The sequence below is a fragment of the Acipenser ruthenus genome, chromosome 22 (assembly GCF_902713425.1).
Source record: "Acipenser ruthenus chromosome 22, fAciRut3.2 maternal haplotype, whole genome shotgun sequence".
Classification (NCBI taxonomy): Eukaryota; Metazoa; Chordata; class Actinopteri; order Acipenseriformes; family Acipenseridae; genus Acipenser; species Acipenser ruthenus.
The window spans coordinates 5,386,491-5,406,853 of NC_081210.1; the positions used below are offsets into that span (position 1 = coordinate 5,386,491).

General features: G+C 41.1%; 2 protein-coding genes across 7 annotated transcripts in view; one reads left to right on the plus strand and one right to left on the minus strand.

The window, feature by feature from the left end:
- The window catches only part of LOC117431361 (myocardin-related transcription factor B-like), a 48,245-nt gene extending 33,153 nt beyond the window's left edge, over positions 1 to 15,092 (plus strand). For 3 of the 5 annotated variants that reach the window (XM_058995865.1, XM_058995866.1, XM_058995867.1), the window contains 13 exons: positions 763 to 818; positions 2,260 to 2,335; positions 2,587 to 2,745; positions 3,049 to 3,233; positions 3,643 to 3,783; positions 5,609 to 5,859; positions 6,505 to 6,658; positions 7,441 to 8,325; positions 8,789 to 8,929; positions 9,534 to 9,689; positions 9,812 to 9,964; positions 10,282 to 10,342; positions 10,648 to 15,092. In XM_058995865.1, coding sequence (XP_058851848.1) covers positions 763 to 818; positions 2,260 to 2,335; positions 2,587 to 2,745; positions 3,049 to 3,233; positions 3,643 to 3,783; positions 5,609 to 5,859; positions 6,505 to 6,658; positions 7,441 to 8,325; positions 8,789 to 8,929; positions 9,534 to 9,689; positions 9,812 to 9,964; positions 10,282 to 10,342; positions 10,648 to 11,150 — 2,921 coding nt within the window. In that variant the 3' untranslated portion in view covers positions 11,151 to 15,092. Of the gene's footprint in view, positions 1 to 762; positions 819 to 2,259; positions 2,336 to 2,586; positions 2,749 to 3,048; positions 3,234 to 3,642; positions 3,784 to 5,608; positions 5,860 to 6,504; positions 6,659 to 7,440; positions 8,326 to 8,788; positions 8,930 to 9,533; positions 9,690 to 9,811; positions 9,965 to 10,281; positions 10,343 to 10,647 lie in introns of all 5 variants that reach the window. The other 2 variants (XM_058995864.1, XM_058995868.1) reach the window with 1 other exon arrangement.
- Positions 14,692 to 19,681, minus strand: LOC117431363 (cell death-inducing p53-target protein 1-like). Of its 2 annotated transcripts, none has more exons than XM_058995869.1 (6): positions 19,289 to 19,681; positions 18,230 to 18,421; positions 17,790 to 17,909; positions 17,039 to 17,125; positions 16,612 to 16,759; positions 14,692 to 16,117 (listed from the first exon to the last, which is right to left on the minus strand). In XM_058995869.1, exons 2-6 carry the CDS (start codon positions 18,405 to 18,407, stop codon positions 16,009 to 16,011), a joined length of 642 nt encoding a protein of 213 aa, XP_058851852.1. In that variant the 5' UTR covers positions 18,408 to 18,421; positions 19,289 to 19,681; the 3' UTR covers positions 14,692 to 16,008. The 2 variants fall into 2 exon arrangements, with proteins under 2 accessions (XP_058851852.1, XP_033908106.2); XM_034052215.3 differs by having other exon boundaries at positions 18,904 to 19,681.
- Positions 19,682 to 20,363: the final 682 nt, after the last annotated feature.

A 20,363-nucleotide genomic window follows, 5' to 3' on the forward strand; every position in this document is an offset into this window, starting at 1 on the left:
ACCAAAGAAAAAAAAAATTATCTGCAAACCAGAATTCTTTGTGCTGCTGATTAGGTCCTGTTGTGGGGCACTGAGGAATGTAATTACGTTTCAATGATGGCTTTTGTCTGCGTTGTTTCCTGTTTATCTCAAAGGCTGTGGGCAAGCAGGTGTGTGGTGTTGTTGTGTTTTTCTTTTTTTTTTTTTTCTCTTCTCATCAAATTTTTTTTGTTTTTTTTTGGGGGGGGGGGGGGGGGGGATTCTCGCATCTTGATATTATGCACTTACTGATTTTAATGTGAAAAAAAAAATTGTGGATTAGAAGTCTACCCTCCAAAAATCTTGACACCCCTGAAACTGGGCAAAATACTGCTCTCTGTTTTCTGATATTTTATCATGAATTACATTTTTTATTTTAATTGAATACAAGTTTCCTTTCTGGAACATATATTGCAGGAAACAACTTTTTGGAGTTTTATTTAAAAAGCCAAAGGTTGGCTAACAGACCTCATTTTCAGATTGCTGACTGCGGTTAAAGATCTGATTTAGGTTATTGTGAGAAATCTGTGCTTGATTACAAAGAGCCTCGTTTCTGGGGCATGTTTCAGCCCTGCACTAAGCTCCATCACTCCGAGGCTGGCTCAGAGCAGGGTGACTCACCTGTGGCTGGCACCGCTTCTAATGGCCCTGGGTCTCAGCCCTGCTCTCCCTACACCAGTTTCCTCTGGAAACTGCTTCCTGCGGATGTTAACCCCTTCTTGCCCTGTCTGCTTCTCCTCACAGCCCTGAAGAGCCCTGCTGCCTTCCACGAGCAGATCCGGAGTCTGGAGAGGGCCAGGGTAAGACTTTAGCATTCTAACTGTTGTCCAGTGCACAGAAATCCGGTCTTATAGCTTCTGAGCCTCCTAGATATTAATATATGTCAATCATTATGTCTGCACCATAAAAAAAAAAAACTTTATTATGGCTAAGTTGAAACAAAACCCAGTTAGCAGGATTAGAAAGCACTGGACTTCTAGGACACAGTATATTCTCAAGCCCTTAATTGAAGCACTGTGGTTTTTGGGATAGTATCAAACAGGGTTTAAGTTTCCCTGTTAAACAGAGGCACTGATATTCATGTCTCCACTGATGTGTTTCACAGCTGTTTCACGCTGGTGGGTTTCTGCTTCCTGCCTTCAGTTACAGTACTCCCAGACATGCTTGGTTAGGTTTCAATTAGGACTTACCGTTCAGCAGCCCATCAGAACATGACGTCTGAGCAGAATAAATTCTTGAAGCCACAAATCCATTCATGTTCTCAATAAAAATTAAAAAAACCCAGAGATGCTCGTTCTATTAAGACTGATATGCCTCCTCGCCCCACTTCATTTAAAAAATTAAAAATTAAAAACAAAAAAAAAATCCACATTGAAGAGTCTTTTCAGAAGCCGTTTTCTATGGAATACGTAGTAAGCATGGCAAATAATGATATCATTCAGTTATACAGAAACTGAATTTATACAGAACGCACATAATTGGATGTTAAAGTGACCATTTATGGTACTGTTGAAAGTATCAAAGTAGTAGAGCTGAAATGATGACGATCAGTTTTCATTGCTTGAGACACAGCAGTTTCACATCAGAGGGATAGTTTATGCAGTGCAAGCTCTGTGTACTAGTGCAGAGAGGTTTAAATGCTGGATTACTTTCAAGATCTCAGACACTGCCATGGTATCGGCCTGCGTATCTCTCGGAACAGCTGCACCCTTATTTGACAAGCTCAGCTGCTGGGTTCAGATTGGGCTGTGATTTTAAAAAAGAAAAAAAAAAACAAGGAAACAAAGCATGTACAACAAAATGTTTTCAGTGTCCACCGTTCATTACAGTGCAGTTTTCAAAGCAGGAATCAACTAGTTCACACACAGCAATTGTTCATCAAGTATATACTGTACAGTGTTCTAGTATTAGTGTGAATTAGTATTGTGCCTCCCTAGAAATAAGCAACACATGTTCTGTGCAAGGTAGAATACATTATTTAAATAGTAATAATAATTTGTTATCTTTTAGTTGAATTTTAAATTGTGTGTTTGTGAGGGATGATGGATTTGTTTGGTAGTGTCATACACATAGCATGGAATGAAGGGGATATTAACAAAAAGCAATATGGTCATGTTCCATTTAATAGGACAGATCGTGTGTGTGTGTGTGTGTGTCAGCCTCTCAGACTGCTGCCTTACAGAGCAAATTTTCAGTTAACCCTTTTGGAGTAAAGTAGCTTTTGTCTTTTTATTTCTGCAGACTGAAAACTTCCTGAAGCACAAAATCCGGAGCCGGCCTGAGCGGTCAGAGCTGGTCAGAATGCACATCCTTCAGGGTAATGGCAGGACTGGAGGAGCGTTCACTGACTCCTGAGTGTTGTAGTCATAGGATCTAGGGATACTTTGGTGGGTGGGGGCATAGTGGTGTGCTTACATATTAGACTGGGAATTATCAATGATTATAACTCAAGTATTAGAACTATAGTAATACCACCTTTTTCCCCTAGTTGAAAGGCTAGATGTTCATTTGCAGTGATTTCATCCACTTGTTTTCCATCTCGCTGTCCCTCTCTATCTCCCCTCACAGAAACCCTGGCTGAGCCCTCTCTGCAGGCCACTCAGATGAAGCTGAAGCGGGCTCGCCTGGCCGATGACCTCAATGAAAAGATCGCGCAGAGACCCGGGCCACTGGAGCTGGTGGAGAAGAACATCCTGCCTGTCGACTCCAGCCTCAAAGGAGCCATCGTTGGTAAGAAGAGCTCACTGGTATAACACAGGACTGAAATCCCCCCCCCCCCACCTTGCTGAGCGAGCCGGGCGTCCACTCGGGCCCCTATAAAGTCCACAAATGTGTTGCGTCAACCATGTGGGTAGTATCCACGGCTTAAGCCACTTGGCCACGTGGCCTCCCAGCCTGTCATTTCTAATCACTAGTCCTTCAGCTTCAATTGCAGGATCAGTGCACATTTATTTCTATGAGACAGCACCGCCACAGTAGAATGTTTTAAAGTTATTGGTTAATAAACTGTACTTTGTTGTTGCTGTTGTTTTGACGCCCCAGATGGTGAGGTGGACTACCCCAAGACACGAGACGTTTACTTGTTTGACGAAGACAGCAGCGACGCCTTGTCTCCGGAGCAACCGGCCAGCCAGGAGTCCCAGAGCTCTGCGGCCTCCCCTGGAGAGCACAAAATCAGCGAGGCCTCGTCCCCGCTTCCCAACTCCACCCTGCAGGTCAGAACCGTGGGTTCAGTGTGTTTGTATATCTGCACAGTATTTAAATATCATTGAGGAGGTTCTCCTCCTTGCTCAGGCACGTACATGAGTGCTGGATTGAAAGTGGCACGGTTGATATGTAGTGGAATACAGCAGACGTTGTCTGTGCTCACCAGTTACTTCAAGCTTAAAAGTAGAATTTCTGGTCTGTTTAATTATCTTAGTCCACAGTTCCCTTCAAAACCTAAAAGCTATTCAACACCAATTGTTTTATAACTCTTTACCTTTCAAACGCTTGGCCTATAAGGATGCTCAAAGGTGTATACGGGCGATTTGACATTTTAAATATGAAATAATCAAATGGTCAATTGGTTCAAATGGTTATTTCATTGTAGATCTCCTTCCTGTCTGTCTGTCTGTACCACAGTACTGCCCCCAAGTCTCGCTGCCTTCAGACTTCCTGAAACCTGGGTCTTCTGCTGAGCATCACACCGGTCGCTTGGCAACCAATTCATTCCAGCCAACCAGCACTGTAGCTCCTTCAAAACCAACCCCTACACTTGTAAAGGTGAGTCTGTATACAATACAAGAGTATGGAAGTTGGCCGTTTACGGATGAACAGAGGATAGTGTGTAAAATATATACAGCAGTAATGTGTGTAAACACTCCTCTAGTGTATATGACAAACACCTGCTGTTTAAAGATTAGAGATTGCAAACTAACCCAGCAAGTTTCTTCAGTTAACCCCAAATTACTGTCGCTGGAGGCGGGCTGAGCCACAGAGCCTAGGAAATGACACAAGCGGTTTGGTCTGATTGACAGATACAGTATCTCACGGGGGGGGTGGGAGTTAAGTGTGTGGAGTGGAGCTCACTGATAGCAGTGCCTGGGCTGAATGAGGTGAGGATGGGGTACTACTAGCGCAACTATGGAAATCCTACTGCCTGGGCCAGCTCAAACTGAGAAGAGTTTAAACCAAAAAGCACCTTTTTTCAGGGTGAGTGTCAGCCTAACTTCTCCTAAGACTTGGGTCTAGTACTGGATCTGTCTTTTGGTATTTCAGTTGAATACATTTAAGAAATAAAAGAAAACATGCTGTAACTTTAAACACTCAATCGTACTATCAAACGACTTACAAATGAAACCAACTGGTACAACAAAAGATAAACAGTAACGTCAAATGTTCTTTAACGTGTTAGTCAGTTAAAGTCCATCGGTGGCACCCCGCTGTTTTGTTAGCACATACTGACTCTGATGCAAGCAATTTTTTTCTGTATTTTCATATTGCATGGAGGATCAGTAGACTGGGAAGTTGTGGGTTCAATCCTCAATAGAATTGACTCTGATGAATTTGTCTTAATGCCTGAGGATGCTGAGTTAGAATTTTAATCTGTTATGTCTTGAAGCTCTCGCTCTTGAGGGTTGATGAGAAGTTTATTTAATATGTTTCCTGCCTTGAACTCGCTTGGCCGTTCTAGACAATAAGGAGGTTTTGTTTTTTAAACTACAGTAACTTATTTTTGAGGGCAGATTGGATGCCACTTATTTATTTTTTATATACAGTACTGTGCAAAAGTTTTAGGCAGGTGTGAAAAAATGCTGTAAAGTAAGAATACTTTCAAAGACATGTTAATAGTTTATCAATTTACCTTCAAAAATTATATATATATATATATATATATATATAAAATCAATCATATGTTCCATGTCATGCTAGGTAAAACAAATCCTTTCTAAAATACTTCTGAATTGTATCCAATTATTTTACAGCACTGGGGGAATCTCCCTGGATTTCATCAACCACCTGCTTTTAGGGGTGGTCCTGGGATAATGACAGAAAGGTGGATGATGCACTGGGATACCCAAGTGCTGTAAAGCATGATCAAATTGACCCCTAGGATTGTTCGGTCACTAATGCATGACATCCCTGTATGAGCTCTCTCCTTCTCTTCCGCTTGACTGTACCGAATAAGCCTGTGCGCAAGCCTATACTACAAGGTGATCTATATTGAACCTAGCGCTGATGGAACAGATGCTGTGCGTGCAATGCTGCCTAACACTTTGTAGCTATGTTTTCCACTTTACTATCTAAGATAAAGTGGGTTATCTTTAATATCGCGTAAACCAAAGGTGCTATATTTTCAAATTAACTTATATTTTTTGAAAGTGTTTATTTATTTATGCAAACCTTAAATATATATATATATGTTTTTGTGCTTGGTTATGTAGGATACTTGTAAGTTGCATTTGTTGGTAACATATTTCAAAATCTGAAAACCTTCAAAATAAAATATATAGCTGAGACAAGTAGGTCAAAATGAATTTATTTTCTTAATTTTTTTTGTATACTGGGAAAGTGAGGGGATTTAGAGGTTTTCTGTCACTGTTTGTAGCAGAGCCAGCCAAAGACAGCGAGTGAGAGGAGCCGCAGTAAGAAGGGCCGGGAGGCCAAGCCGCGGGTGAAGAAGCTCAAGTACCACCAGTACATCCCTCCCGACCAGAAGGCAGAGCCCAGCGAGGCGCCCATGGACTCGTCGTACGCACGCCTGCTCCAGCAGCAACAGCTCTTCCTGCAGCTCCAGATCCTCAGCCAGCAGCAGCAGCAGCACTACAACTACCAGGCCATCCTGCCTGCACCACTCAAGTACGCCCTCCACAGGCCACACCCTACACTGCAGAATTATGCTGCACACACCTCTCGCAGGCTAGACCACATGATGCTGTTTCTCTCACCCTCCTCTATTTTTTTCCCTTTCTTTCTCTTCTCCACCCCCTTTACTTCCTTACCCCCTCTCTTTCTCTCTCCACTCTCTCCATCACCCTCTCTCATCTATTTTGCAATGTCTGTTTGGCATTTTGTTCTCAGCTATAGGCTTAACCCGCATGTCGGATGCTTTTTTGCCCTTCAGCATAATTGAAGAACCTTGCTCTGAATTTGTACATTTTGTAATGATTTAAAAGTTGTCAACAGTTAGATCCGGTGCCTAGGGTTGTTTCCAAGGAAGTCCTATGAAGAAGCAGCAGTCAGGCACGCAATCACTTAACACACACACACAAGTAATTTATCTAAAGAATCAATGACTAGTTCTGTTTCTTGTGTTAGCTGACAGACTCAATAAGCTGTCACTGCAGGCCTTTTTTTGTTGTGTTTCTCTACCAGATGTTGGTTACCATCAGGATGTGGTTCCTTGTCTCTAGACATTTGGATTACAGATGTTTTTTTGTGTATTCAAGCTGTCAAGTTTCTCTCTCTCTCTCTCTCTCTCTCTCTCCTGCCATCTCCACCTAGCAGGCCTGCGACCGACAATTTGAATACCTCCTTGAACAACAACATCCCCGCCTCCATCGTCATTGCCTTGCCAACTAGCGGCACCCTGCGGCAAAAAAGCAGCCTGGCCAATCGAAAGCCAGGACCACTGCCTGCTAATCTGGATGATATGAAGGTAAGAGTCCTCAATTTTTTTAGATGTTAGAATCACGGCTCTCGTGGACTTGACATGAGGTTGCAAGGCTGTTTTTGAGTCTTATTATTGATTTAGGAAAACAAAAGCAAGTCACACAAAACATTTAGGGGTAGGTTTACTAATGTGGTGTGCCTGTCGCAATAGTCGCAAACCAGTTGCAAGCGAGTAGGAAGTCTAGGGTGAAATATACTATATAGGAGCAATGCTCCTATTTAGGGAATGCTTGGTTTAGCGAGAGGCTACTCCTGAAAAGCTTTTTGATAGAAGCACATTTTTGTTTTATTTTGGGGTGAAGGTATTTATTATTATTAATCAAAATGACATAACAAATATTATAAGGCATGTTTAAACAAGCATCCATTTTCCAAAGTTTTTTCCACCAAGAGATGAAATCCTTTAATGCTCTTGGTGCAATTGAAGTGGACTTTAAAAGATAGTGTGAAGCCACTGTCCATTTAAGTATTTTCCGAATAGCTTCACTATGCAATGCTGAAATGGCAAGAGATATGTTTTAACAAATTCAAAAAGTGAACCTGAAAAGAGACATGTTTACATGATTGTCCAGGAGACACAGACCAGAAACAGTCTCAAGGACAGGCACACACACACGCACACCTACGTTTTTCCAATTCATTCAATTATGAACATGATTAAAGGAGAGCTGGCTTTAGCAAGCATTGTCCAACATGTTTGTGTACCTAGTTTTACCTAAACGCAATTCTTCCTATGTGGAATGATTTATTTATTTTTTTTCTTACCAGGTGGCCGAGCTAAAGATGGAACTAAAACTGAGGGGGCTGCCAGTGTCCGGCACTAAAACGGACCTCATCGAGCGACTGAAACCCCACCAGGAAAACTCTACCACCATCTCCACAAGGGGCACCATGACCACTACTATCTTCTCTGGGTCAGCTGTGGAAGTGCTCACATCAGCCTCTTTACAGACACCCTTTGCTAAAGAACATTGGCAGCACTCTAGCCAGCTGGACAGCATGAGCTCCACGCCGCCCGTGTCCCCCGTACCCTCGGAGCTGTCCAGCCTGAACACAGAGGACAGCAGGTCCATGGACACCTTCAGTGAGATCATGGGCGTGGCCCCTGCTCATGCCTCTGGGGCCTCCCCCCGCAAAGGGAATGGCGAGGACTCGGGCATGGAGCTGGAGTCGTCTATCAAGGACCGCAAACTCCACGAGAAGGAGCTGCAGATCGAAGACCTCATGAAGAAGCTGGAGCAGGAGCAGAGGCTGGTGGAAGAACTTAAGATGCAGCTGGAAGTGGAAAAACTAAGCCAATCGCAACAAACAGGCATTGCTGCCCAGCAAAATCACTCTGGGGCAGCAGAGATCAAGGATGAGAGCAGAATGTCCCCCAATTGCTCGTCTTTCCACCCAGCATCCCGGTCTCCGGTGGTCCAGCAGACACCCATGTTGATCAAGCAGGAGCAGGAGCAGCCTCCACAGGCAGCTTTAGCCCAAGGCTCAGCCTGCCTGCAGCAGTTCTTTGTCAGCCACCAGAGGGTGCCCCAGGTCATTGGGCAGCCTCAAACCTTGCTGACAACACAGCCCGGGACACGGCTTCTCCTGCCAGTTTCCCTCTCTGGCACCAACACAACCATCCAGCTGCCAACAGCTAATGTGAAACCCCAGGTAATGGTTTTCTTTATTGTAATATTATAATAATAATTATTATTATGGAGGATTATGTATCCTACAGGGCTATGTCAGTGTTTTAGCTGCAGTAAGTAACAATGACTAGTTATTATTTTAACCCTTTCAGTCTTGGCGGGTTCTCAAGTTCCCACCTTATCTTGGCGCAGTTTAGAGATCTTAAAGTACTGACTGGACTTTAAAGTCTCATTTACCAAAATATGTTAAATATACTATTCTCATGTATATTCAATAAAGCAGTTCCTTTTTTTTTTTATTGTATAACTTAGTTTTGCATTCTTCAGCTCGACAAAAATAATTTGGGGTTGGAAGGTTTGAATAGCTAATTTTGAAGTAATTTGATTTTATTATAGAAGCTAGGACCATAGACCAGTCAGTTAGTCACTGGGGCAGTCTCTGGGAAATTCGAGAAGAGTAACGTGTCCATGACTTCTCTGCCTAGCAGCCGCAGCAAGTTCTTCAGGCCGCTGCCCCTGCTTCAGCCCCAGGCCTCATCCAGGCCTCCATCCCCCAGATTCAGCCGCAGAAACAGGAGGCCTTGTCCCCTCAGCAGCTCCTTAACCAAAACCACCACACCTCAAAGGTTTGGAACCATTTCCAGAACTTCCCCTCTCAGTACCTCTCAACCAAATGTAAAATGAGGGACACTGCCCCTTTTTAAAACGCTAGTTAAGTTATTATCAGCCACTTATTTGTCAAATAATAACACAGGTTGCTGTTATACTTGCATCTTAACCGAGAGTAGAAACATGTTTGCTGTTTTTTTAAAACATCACAATCTGTAATGGGAACATTTTACCTAGACAAACCAGTATGACCAATAAGAAAAATAAGTGTGGCGCTTTGAAAATGCTTGAATTCTATTTTATAATTTGTCAAAGGCTGTGTGAAGGAATGTTACAGCTTCGTACTCATGGGTGAAAAGTGGGGGAAACATTTTGTTAAAGTAATACTTGTCTTTTTGTAATCTCAGTTTGCAGCTGTATGGTTAATAATAGCGTACCCTTGATGTTGAATTCCTTTTCTAATCGCATTAAAAGCATCCACTTCGTGAAATCTTGGCAGAAGTCCTGTTGCTAATGTAGATAACTATTATAGGAATAGCACAGAGTTCACTCCGGTATATACGGTATATAGTACATATTGTGTTGTACCTGCAGTGGTGGATCCAGTCTTTGTTTCTGCAGGCATTCCCCACCTGCACCACATCCAGTGCTGGGTTTCAGTTCCAGAGCCATCCAGTGACTGTTGACCCACAGCGTTTCCTCAACAGCTCAGCAGAGAGCAGGCTGGCAACACAGGGCTCCCCAGGCCACACGCTGCACAACGGACCCACGCACAAGGTACAGCCTCGACAGCCCCTTCCCCCCCGCCCCCTCAACCCCTGGTGATACATCAGTATTGTTGCCTTTCATTTGGTACCTTTTCCGTTTTCATTTTTATCTACGCTTTCTTCTCACTGCAGCCGGGCTCCCCATCCCAGCCCCAGCCCCAGTCCCAGCTTCGGCCCCAATTCATCTCAGTGTTTGGAAACCCCATCCACAAGAACAAGGACCCTCCCCGCTATGAGGAGGCCGTGAAGCAGAGCCGGAACATGCAGGCCCCCCCGCAGCCCCAGGTAACGCCAGACCCGGCTTAGACCATACAGACACACAGGGGACCAGAACTAGATTTACTGCCGTATTCAAATACGGGTTCATTACATGCACACATTTCTTAAAATTCACATAAATGTGTGTGGCTGTCATCTCCTCAATCCTTTTTTTTATTTTTTTTTTATATAGAAAGTTTTTCATATGTTTGCAAGTTGTTTAATAAATATCCAGAAATGTATAATAGGTTTGACTGTTATTATATGTCTCTGTTATATGTTGTGCTGCCCTGTTTTGAATGTGTCTAACAGTAACTTAACACAGACTGGAATTTCTGTTTAAGGTTCCCACGGCAACCAGCCAGCAGATGGATGACCTGTTTGACATCCTGATCGAGAGTGGAGGTACAGGAAGCATTCATTCCTGTTTATCCATCGAGACTCAGATTTGCTTTAGAAATTGACATCTCTATGCTGATACTGTGAAACATTCTGTAATGAAACGACCAAAATGTATTTCATTCTCTCCAGTCTTTCATTGGTGTTTTTGAATCAGTCGAGTTTGAGTAATCAAAACATCGTTGCTTATGACTTTCTATGTTGTATGCGGCTATTCAGTCGAGTTACAATAATATAAGGGCACACCGCTAAAATGTTTTGGAGCATACTATGAATTGAAAGAATAATAATTACCCCCTACCCCCCCACAGAGATTTCTCCGTTCTTGAGGGAGGAGTCCCCTACCAAGCTGATGCCTGTGACTGCCAGCATCACCACCCTGCCAATCAACACTGTGCTGTCCCGCCCACCCCAACGGGTCCAGATGGCCCCTTCACTGACCCTCGACCCCGTCTCCAGCCTTTCGCTCGCCTCGGAGAATCAACTGGAGGCCTTCCTGGACGGGGCCCCCCACCTCGGCTCCAGCCGAGAGCACTTGTCCCTCATCGAGGACCTGCAGAGTCAACTGCTGAGCCAGTCGGGCTCCCTGAGTCAACCGCACTCCCCCATGGACATCCATGAACTGCCGTTCTCCACAGACAGGGGGCCCAGTGTTGGCTTTGACCTCCACGACCCTAATCTGGATAATATGGAGTGGCTGGACCTTACCGTACCCGGACCGTCTAGTAGTCTGGCCCCTCTAGGCATGGCCCCGCCCGGGGGAGTCTTCTCGGACTTTCTGGACACTCACAACCTCCAGCTACCCTGGGAATGAAGTGGTGCAACTCTCTGGCTCTCCAAACAGATGCTTGTTGTTTTAGTTTGTTCCTTTCACTTTTTTTTTTTTTTTTTTTTTTTCTAAAATGAAACAAAACCAGATGCTGAAGTGTTTAGGCTGGCGTCTGGCCTCATTTCAGCTCAAGTTTCGAAATGGAGACGCCAACAGGTTTTGTAAATATAGATCCTGTTGAGTTGTTTTTTTTTCTGTACCTGGGATGCATTTTGAGTTTGTGGGTAAGTACAATGCCAGCAGTCTGTCTGGTGTGAAAGGATGGCATTGAGGTCTGTCAGAGCTGGGATCCCTTGTCTCCTAGTGAGAGGGGTGGCAGGGTAGAAGATTCAAGACAAATGGTCTCTTCTGAAAACTGAAATGTGGGAGAGTTTTCTGCCTTGGTCATCCCTCCCTGCGGTCTTGGGCATTTGAGAAGGGGACAGTATTTTGGTCTATTTTAAATGTGTGCCAAGCAAATCTGGGCAGCCTGTACCTTAAGCCCGGAGATAAAGATGTGCCTTCCTGCTGTCAGAAACAGGTGGCACATCTTTAGGGTTTAGATCCTATTCTCTTCTGCGTGCGAGACTGGATAGCAATTGGAGACCTTGAGTTCACCCCTGGGTATTTATTTGTATTTATTTTGAATTTTCCAGGCAGAAATGAAATGCTTTGGTTTACCTCTGTCATTCAAACACAGTTCTGCAAGAACAGCTGGATTGCTTTAAGGCTCAGGGAGGTGCAGTGGTATAGCCGTAGCACACAGTACTACCATACAGTGCCATTGATTTGAAGTGTCTCTATAGCTATATTTGAGTTAATATCCTCCCTTGTCGTCTGTACCAGTAAGATATCAAGTAAAGGCAGGAGCCACTTTTAAAGTAGCTTGTACAACAGGATACTTTAGGGTTGTTTTTATTTTTTCCAATCTCAAGCAGTTCCGCTTTGGAGGTGTTGAGCTTTAACTGAGATTGATCATGGTAAGATGCCCCAGTTGGTGGAAAATTTGCATTAAAAAAATTTGTGACAGTTAGAGGCCTTTGTAAATCTTGTAAATAACCTGCTTTTTATCCTTTTAGCTGCTGTACAGACAGAAGGAAGTTGGTTGGACTGTTGGTTAGAGAGGGAAGGGGTGACCCTAGATGCCAGTGTGTGGTGCTACTGTACTATACTGTACTGGACTGCACTGGTTCTGAAATTTGACTCCATAATAATACATTACTTTGGAGCAAGATCATTTCCATTGTCCAAGGCCCTGTTGCAAAAGTTTGTATAAAATTAAATGCTAGCATTGGGTTCAATGCAATGTAGTCTGACCTACTACGGCCTTGCACACTGAGCGGTTAATACAGTATCAACAGCACACCTACATCTTTGTGTACAAGGTACTGTAATCTGAAACCATAGATTCAGTCTTGACTTCCCAGTTTAAAATCCAGACATTCAGTTTAAGCTGTCACTTGCATTGAGAAACAGTTGCCCCCCCCCCCACAGGTCATTGTTCATAAAATAATTGTTTAGGATGCTATAATTGTATCTTTAGAATTGTGGCTAATAGTAAATGTGACAGGAAGGGGAAGTGCACTTTGAATTGCCAGTAGATTTTTCTTGTAAATATAGATTTAAATCCTGTATACGCAAATCATTGTCCTGATGTATTTTTCAGCATGTGACTATAATAGAATATGTACAGTGTTTTACAAGAAACGGCAGACTGCTGCAGAACAGAGAGAGCAGGGGAAATGTTTCTGAAAAGATCGTGGAGTAGACCAGTGCACAGGGGTTTTCATTTTTCATACCAGGTTCCCCTCAGTTTTGCTTATCACCCAAAGACATTGTGCATTTGGAAGTCAGTTTAGTTCAAACAAGGTCCAGAAAAAACATATAAAGATGCATACCAGAGCACCACTGGAACTTTTTTTTTTTTTTAATTCTTCAGATGTGCGTTCTACCCCAACTGTTTTGTATAACGGATTCGTTACAGTAATGACATTACTGTCTATCAAAAAATAAGTGTTACTTTAAAAGAAAGTAAACGCAAAGAAAACATCTGTTTTAAACTAGCTGTAGACTTTGGGAATCATAACGGTGCATATTTCATCGTTTCGGGGTGTGGGTTGCTCTATGAAACAAAGTGTCACTCACGTGAAAGATCAAGTAGCAGCAAGCCACAGTTTTGACAATCAGGCTCTATGGTGGCGTTCTCCATGAAACTACCACCATAGTTACATTTTTGTATTGTGTGCCATTTATGTCACCTAATGGTCAAGCAGTAACAAAAAAAGAGAACATTTCAGGAGGTATTCTGCTATTTCAAATCTTTATTTGTAATATAACTGTCCATAAAGTGTACAGTTAACAGCTATAGACAGTGATGTATCGTGATGCACAAAGCAGCATGGCTGCTGTTAAGAAAGAGTCTGATCCTGCTTCATACATTCGAGTTCTTTAACCTCATGTCTGAAGTGATCTTTTGGAGGGTTTTGTAGTGATGCCAAAAAGATACGTCTGTCGTTGATGTTGTTGTTTTGATTTGTAATCTTGATGAGAAACCAAAAGCACCCATTTGCATTCTCAGGGCTCCAAACTAAAATGTCCTGAATTTGATAGGATAATTGAATCATGTACTACACAAAAAACTAGCAATATATCTGCAACATAAATGCATGTACCCATTTAGTAACCTACAGGGTGTTGTGGCTTTTGACAGGAGGAAGCCTCCCCTGGAAGTACAGGTAGAAATATATTTATTCTGCTCTGGGAGCCCTGGATGTCGTCCAAGAGGGTATTTCTCTGTTTGTTTAATGCCGTTAAGTTTTCTTAATATGAACAATCATAATGATGTGTTGAACTTCACAGATACTGTTTTTAATATCAAAAGGTGTAGATATTTCAACTTTTTAAATACAATGGTGCAAATGTGTTTTGTTGGTAAACAAATTATTTTAAAAAAACACAAATTTAAAAACAGCTTGGTATGGGTGAACCACATTGGGCAAAATTTCAAATCTGGACAGTGTCACTATATATTTGTAACTTTTTAGTGTCAACCATCGTATTCATTTTTTTTTTTAAAAAATAAAAAGTTACAAATACAAAAACTAGTTACTTCTCTCTGCAAAAAAATGTAGTTTTTGTCTGTTTTAAATAGGAGTAATTGCTCTTTAATGTGTGCTGTGGGAAAATGTAGCTATTCTAGTTTGGCTAACTACAGATTTGATACAAACATACAGAGATTTTCTTTAGGAAACTAACCTGGGGGAAAAACAAAATTATGTTAATGATTTGTAATTTATAGAGTTAAACTAAGTCTGATAATTGCACTTACTTGCACATGGAGATTTCCAGAACGCAAATAAGATTAGTTTGATAAGTAATGAGTTCTGGTACAGCACCTGCTTGTTTGTTCTGCCTTGCTCTCCCCCATGGAGCTGCAATAATGGTGGAGATGATTCGCCCATACCCAAGCCCAATAATCCCACCCAAGATGGGGGCTTGTTTAGTTTCATCGATATTGCTTGCTGTCAGAATACATTATTTTGTGAAGTTGTTGCACATCCTCTTGTGTCCACAGTCACCTACCTTTCTGAACTACTACCAAAAACTTTGAGTTTGGAGCCCTTTTATACAGTAAACTGGCATCAGTTTTAGTCATCGAAATACAGAATTTATTAACCAAGTAATGGAATCAAATTGTGTTGGTGGTTCAAAACCACAATGCCTTTGCACCCCTGGGATGAATGCTGTATCATATTTGTATGCCATACATTTTTGCACATTGTGTATAGATTTATATATATGTAATGCATTTTTTTATATATATATATATATATGTAGCACATTTTATGAGCTCTACTTTGTAAATAGTGGCAAATGTTTAGTTACAAATTAAATGTTTGTTATATATCAGCCTTTTTTGTGTCAATAAAACTGGTGATGTACTGTGAATCCGATTTACTGGGTCTCCTATTTCTTATGGCTGGCTTCACAGACCCAGATTGGCTCTAATATCAAACTAATGTTAATGTAGGTAGTTTAAGATTAGTGCTAATCTGGATACGTGAAAACAGCCAATAGTTTCATCAGCTGTTAAGAAATAAAAAACTGACAAGATCAAAGCTTTACACCGTTTTTTTTTAGTTGTTTTTTTTTTAAAACTGGGTGGAACATATTGTTTTAAAATATTAACTGAGTTAATAAAATCAGAAATGTAGGTGTGTTGTACATGTAATATAGAAGACTAAATATTTAAAATAAATTGTATTCATGAACACCAATGTAATCCATACAATACCTAGTACTATATTTCCACAGCAGTACTGGTTATTCATGGAGTCCTGATCAAATTAACTCTGCTTATCACTGATTTTGAACAGACCCTTTTGAAGTTATAGTAAAAGGGGTTGATTGTATGGCAAGCAGAGAACATGCAGCACAAGTTCTGTGTGAATATGAACGCACTGCATGTGTGTTACCAACGTGAGGAAACTTGCTATTTTATACTGTTATTTCTGCTGGAGGCAAAACAATGGATATCAATCTCGATGTGTTAAATCTAAAAAGGAAAGGGGGTGTGCATTACAAATCTATGCAGGTGCCGGATGATGTAAATGTACCTTTGTAATGTGCCTGTTGAGACATGCAAAGTAACTTCATCGTACCTCTTTGTCCTGGGTTTAGAATTCTATCCCAGCTTTAAAACACTCCAGATTGCTTCACTGCTGTTGTCCAGTTTGTGGCAATTAAACATTTTTGGTGAACTTTGCAGTACACGTCCACATTTCGTCCCTTCAACCTACATTTTGCTGTCTGTGGGGTGTTCCATAAGCCAAAGTCCTAATTTGTTCTGTACTTCGCTGGATTCTTAAAGCCTCTGGATTTTCTGAATTTTGGATCGACACTTAGGGCACTTGTGGACCACATCCTTACATGCATGTACACAGAAGGGGATTAAACAACAGCCAAGAAAGCATCTGAGGAACCAAAGAGATTTGAATATTATTATTATTATTATTATTATTGCAATACAAAGAGTTATTAATCCACGCTGGCATAACAATGTTCAAGAAAATATGTTCAAATTCCATGGCAAGTAATTATTTTCATTAAAAATAACATTTGAAGTAAATAGTGGATCAGTTTACAGTGCTTCGTTATGATTTACTGAAGGCAGTGAATAAGCGAAGGGTCCTTGCACAGTAGAGTACAGTACAGGGCAAGTTGAAAGATCAGTGCTATTCCACAACAGCTGGAAACGAGTTAAACAAGTTAATATTATGGCTTTTACAAAAAACAACAACAACATGCAATCGGCAAGGAAGTTACATGACCTGGGAATTATGCAAAGAAGCTATTTTTACAGTGTGCCTTTAATGCAAATCAAGTAGTTACAGTCACAGTGGTCCAGGGAGAAAGTCGGTAAAAACTGGCTATTAAACAACATGTTTGTAATAAATGTGACACCTACCCAAACATCACTGCCATGATGCACAATAGCCAGACAGTGTTTCCTGCTTTCCTGGAAGTCTCTGTGGTCACAAACTGCTGACAGGAGGGGCACTGCGTTGGGGTGGGACTGTCTGGGAGCTTGTTGTAATCCAGAGTCAGCTGGGGTGCTGTGGAGAAGCAGAACAGCACACAGTTATCAAACTTATCCTGTCTCTGGTACTGAAGGAGCACTCGGCATCACGACTCCCCCTCTGTGCTGTGAACCTTCTATCTTCTTCAGAACTACAACTTGAGCCTGCACTAACCCATACCACATCAAGTATTACTGTACCCTTATTTTCATTAAGCTCCACTTACCTACAACTGGATTATCATTTAGAATTATGCAAAGTCAACAACATTGACACTTGTTCAAATATTACATGATCAGTAGTTAGGAGCCTCACCTGGAAATGACGGTGGTGGTATTGCAACTGCAAACTGATCCGAAATGTGAGGCAGAACAAACACGCCACCATTCGCTTTGCACAAATCTTTAAAAAAAAAAAAAACACAGAAAGAAAAGGTGTCTAGTGATCCTGGTCAAGGGTGGTACTCCCCTGTCCACTGACCTCACAGGCTGGACAGTTATTATTATTATTTATTTCTTAGCAGACTTACAATTACAATCATTACAAGATATCACATTATTTTTACATACAATTACCCATTTATACAGTTGGGTTTTTACTGGAGCAATCTAGGTACTTGCTCAAGGATACAGCAGCAGTGTCCCCCACCTGGGATTGAACCCACGACCCTCCGGTCTAGAGTCCAGAGCTTTAACCACTACACCACACTGCTGCTATATTAATATAAACCGCTTACTGAAATGTAAGAAAGCGCCGGCCATTTTTTATCATTCAGAACTTGAGCTAGATTCTAAAAGCTATGTAATCCATCATTACTGCAACAGCAATTGCCATTTTAAAGCCAATAAGAAAACAACTTTAGACTACTCACAGGCCCCTAAATCAAATGGCTGCATAAGTAAATTTATCTAAAACATGCTAATGAAAATTTGGAGTAAACAGCTCTAAGAATCTAGCCCTAAACTTACAAGAAATCATGTGATGAAGGCCCTACTACTATGTTTTTCTACTTGACATCTGATTGACGGTATTGGTACTAAAGACATTGCTTGTGAGCTGCGAGTACCTGGTCTGGACTGGCTAGGGAAGAGGATCTCCTTCCTGCGGTTCACAAGCTCTCCCTCTTGCTCTGCAATGTCTCTCAGCTGCTCATCTATCCTCTCGAGCTCCGTCTTCTCAGTGGAGTCTTTAAAGAGACACACAAATCACAGTGCACAGCAGTCAATCCCACCTGCTTTTTTTTCCTCAAACTGTACATCAGCTACACACTTTGAAAGAGTTCAATTAGACAGAAATGTTTAAACGATGCTAATGATCCAAACACACACAAAACCGACTACAGGTTGCAACTGCAATTGGAGAATACCAAGTTCTTGTCAGTAGTTTCAGAAGTTTTACTGCATATGCAGGTTTGTACGTTTTTTTTTTTTTTATACTTGTTTCCTGTCTGCTCATTAAGAAGCTGTACATAATAAACCAGATGAATCGCAGTGTGTTCTGGTTAACCTGTTCTTTTGGTCAATGTCTTCTTGTCAGAGGGGGACATGAAGCCAGTGCTTTGTTTGTAGTCCTGCAGCACGGTGAGCAGCTCTTTCCTGCTCAGGAGCTGCTGCTGCTGCCGAGCCAGCTTCCTGAGCTCCTGTTCAATCTCATCCAGCTCCATCTGCTCCTGCACGGTGGGCATCTCCGAGGCAACACCTGGGCAAAAAAAAAAAAAAAAAAAAAAAAGAAGTTAGAACTACGTGTGGAAACACCCAGTATCTTGGTATTCATTTACACATCTTTGAAAATCCCTTAAATGTTTGGAGCAGTGTATTTTAAAGTAAACTACTTGGTAGCTTAATAACTACAAGTGGAATTACTGTGCTCTTTTTATGAATGTAGACATGCCTTGTAGTTTACAAAGCCTTCATTTTAAGCAATGATTTGCAATTTCAATACTCCTGAATAAAATTAGTTTGAGGGGGAAATAAATTCACCACGCTTTTGCTCCAGGACCAAGTATTGCATTTTATATTTGTTGATCCCCACCTTATTTCTTACTTTGTACTGAAATACCCTAAAATAATCTAATCATAATCTAGTCATTTTACAAAAACAACAGAGTAACAGTATAGATGCTGTATAATTTCAACACTCAATCATAACACGTGGATAAAACAAACGTTAGTTTTACTCACAATTTCCACAAGTTTACCACGATAGTTGTATTTATAATCTATACACAGAAAATGTGATTCACATTATTTGCATGATTATGCGTTATATTAAATTGGCAGCAAAAAACAAAAAAATTATCTAGATTTCCTTATATACATTTTTTTTTAAATCCAGAAAGCAGTATTTCTTTATTTTTAAATGTAATTATTTATAATTAAATGTAATTATCCACCACCACTGAGTCTTCAGTACAATATAAAGTTATTAATAATAAACACAAACCCTTTAATGTACATGTATTTAAAATATTACAATTATGAGAAGTTTGTATTGTAGCTTTGAAGACACTGCAGGTTTTAAGATACAAAAATTAATTAAAAATAAATAAAAAAATAAATACCTTACCTGTCCAACTCCAGAAAGACGAGCAACAAGCAGCCCAGTTAACTCTGCAGACAAGGCTGGCGTGGACGGATATTTAAATTACCTGATGAAGCCAGGAGCTGAACAGCCATCTATTGCTTACCAACTGCACTGCTGGAACATGTGATCAACAGAAAGAGTAATCCCACCTATACGCGGTGTGTGGCAACAGTATTAGCGAACACTCTCTTTGATGTATTACTGTCTAGAAAAACATGTGTGTTACTGTCAAGGGAAAACTTAAGGCTGGAGGCTGAAACCCAGCATTATCTGTGACAGCATTCTAATAAATTCACTCTTCCTTTTTTTGTGTTGACTCTCAGGATGGTAGAAAAGTGGTGTTTAGTGCAGACTGTGTATGAATAGTCAGTCCTATATATATATATATATATATATATATATATATATATATAATTTATTTCTTAGCTGACGCCCTTATCCAGGGCGACTTACAATTCTTACAAGATATCACATTATTTATTTTTTTTACATACAATTACCCATTTATACAGTTGGGTTTTTACTGGAGCAATCTAGGTAAAGTACCCTTGCTCAAGGGTACAGCAGCACTGTCCCCACTGGGGATTGAACCCACGACCCTCCGGTCAAGAGTCCAGAGCCCTAACCACTACTCCACACTGCTGCCCCAAAGAGCCAGCTGCCCAACGTTTTGATATGTTGTACATATCTTTCTCAAGGGAGCATGTGTTTCAATCAAAACATTGGAGGTATTTATAGGTTTTTGATGGCATGACAACTACTTGTTATTGTTTATATTCAAATCCATGATTTATTCTTACATGTTTTAATGTTGTTCTATATTGTGTATATATCTTATTTTTATTATTATTACATAAAAGGACATAAACATAAAACTTAGATTTTCTCATGATGAAATATTCATGGAAACATATTCACACACAAACACAAAGGGACAGACACACACTCTTCCAATATCAATCCAGATCAGGGATGTCCCAGCACCACTCAAACTACACATACATTCTAGGTGGCACACAATGAGTCTGTGGGAACTAGAGGAGGGGGATTCACTTGA

Excerpts from the sequence above, each read along its gene's own strand:
- LOC117431363 (XM_058995869.1), bottom strand. The coding sequence starts at position 18,407 with ATGCCCACCGTGCAGGAGCAGATGGAGCTGGATGAGATTGAACAGGAG. Across the intron at positions 17,910-18,229 it reads GACATTGACCAAAAGAACAG|ACTCCACTGAGAAGACGGAG; the intron begins GTTAACCAGAAC and ends GTCTCTTTAAAG. Across the intron at positions 16,760-17,038 it reads ACCACCACCGTCATTTCCAG|CACCCCAGCTGACTCTGGAT; the intron begins GTGAGGCTCCTA and ends GCTTCTCCACAG.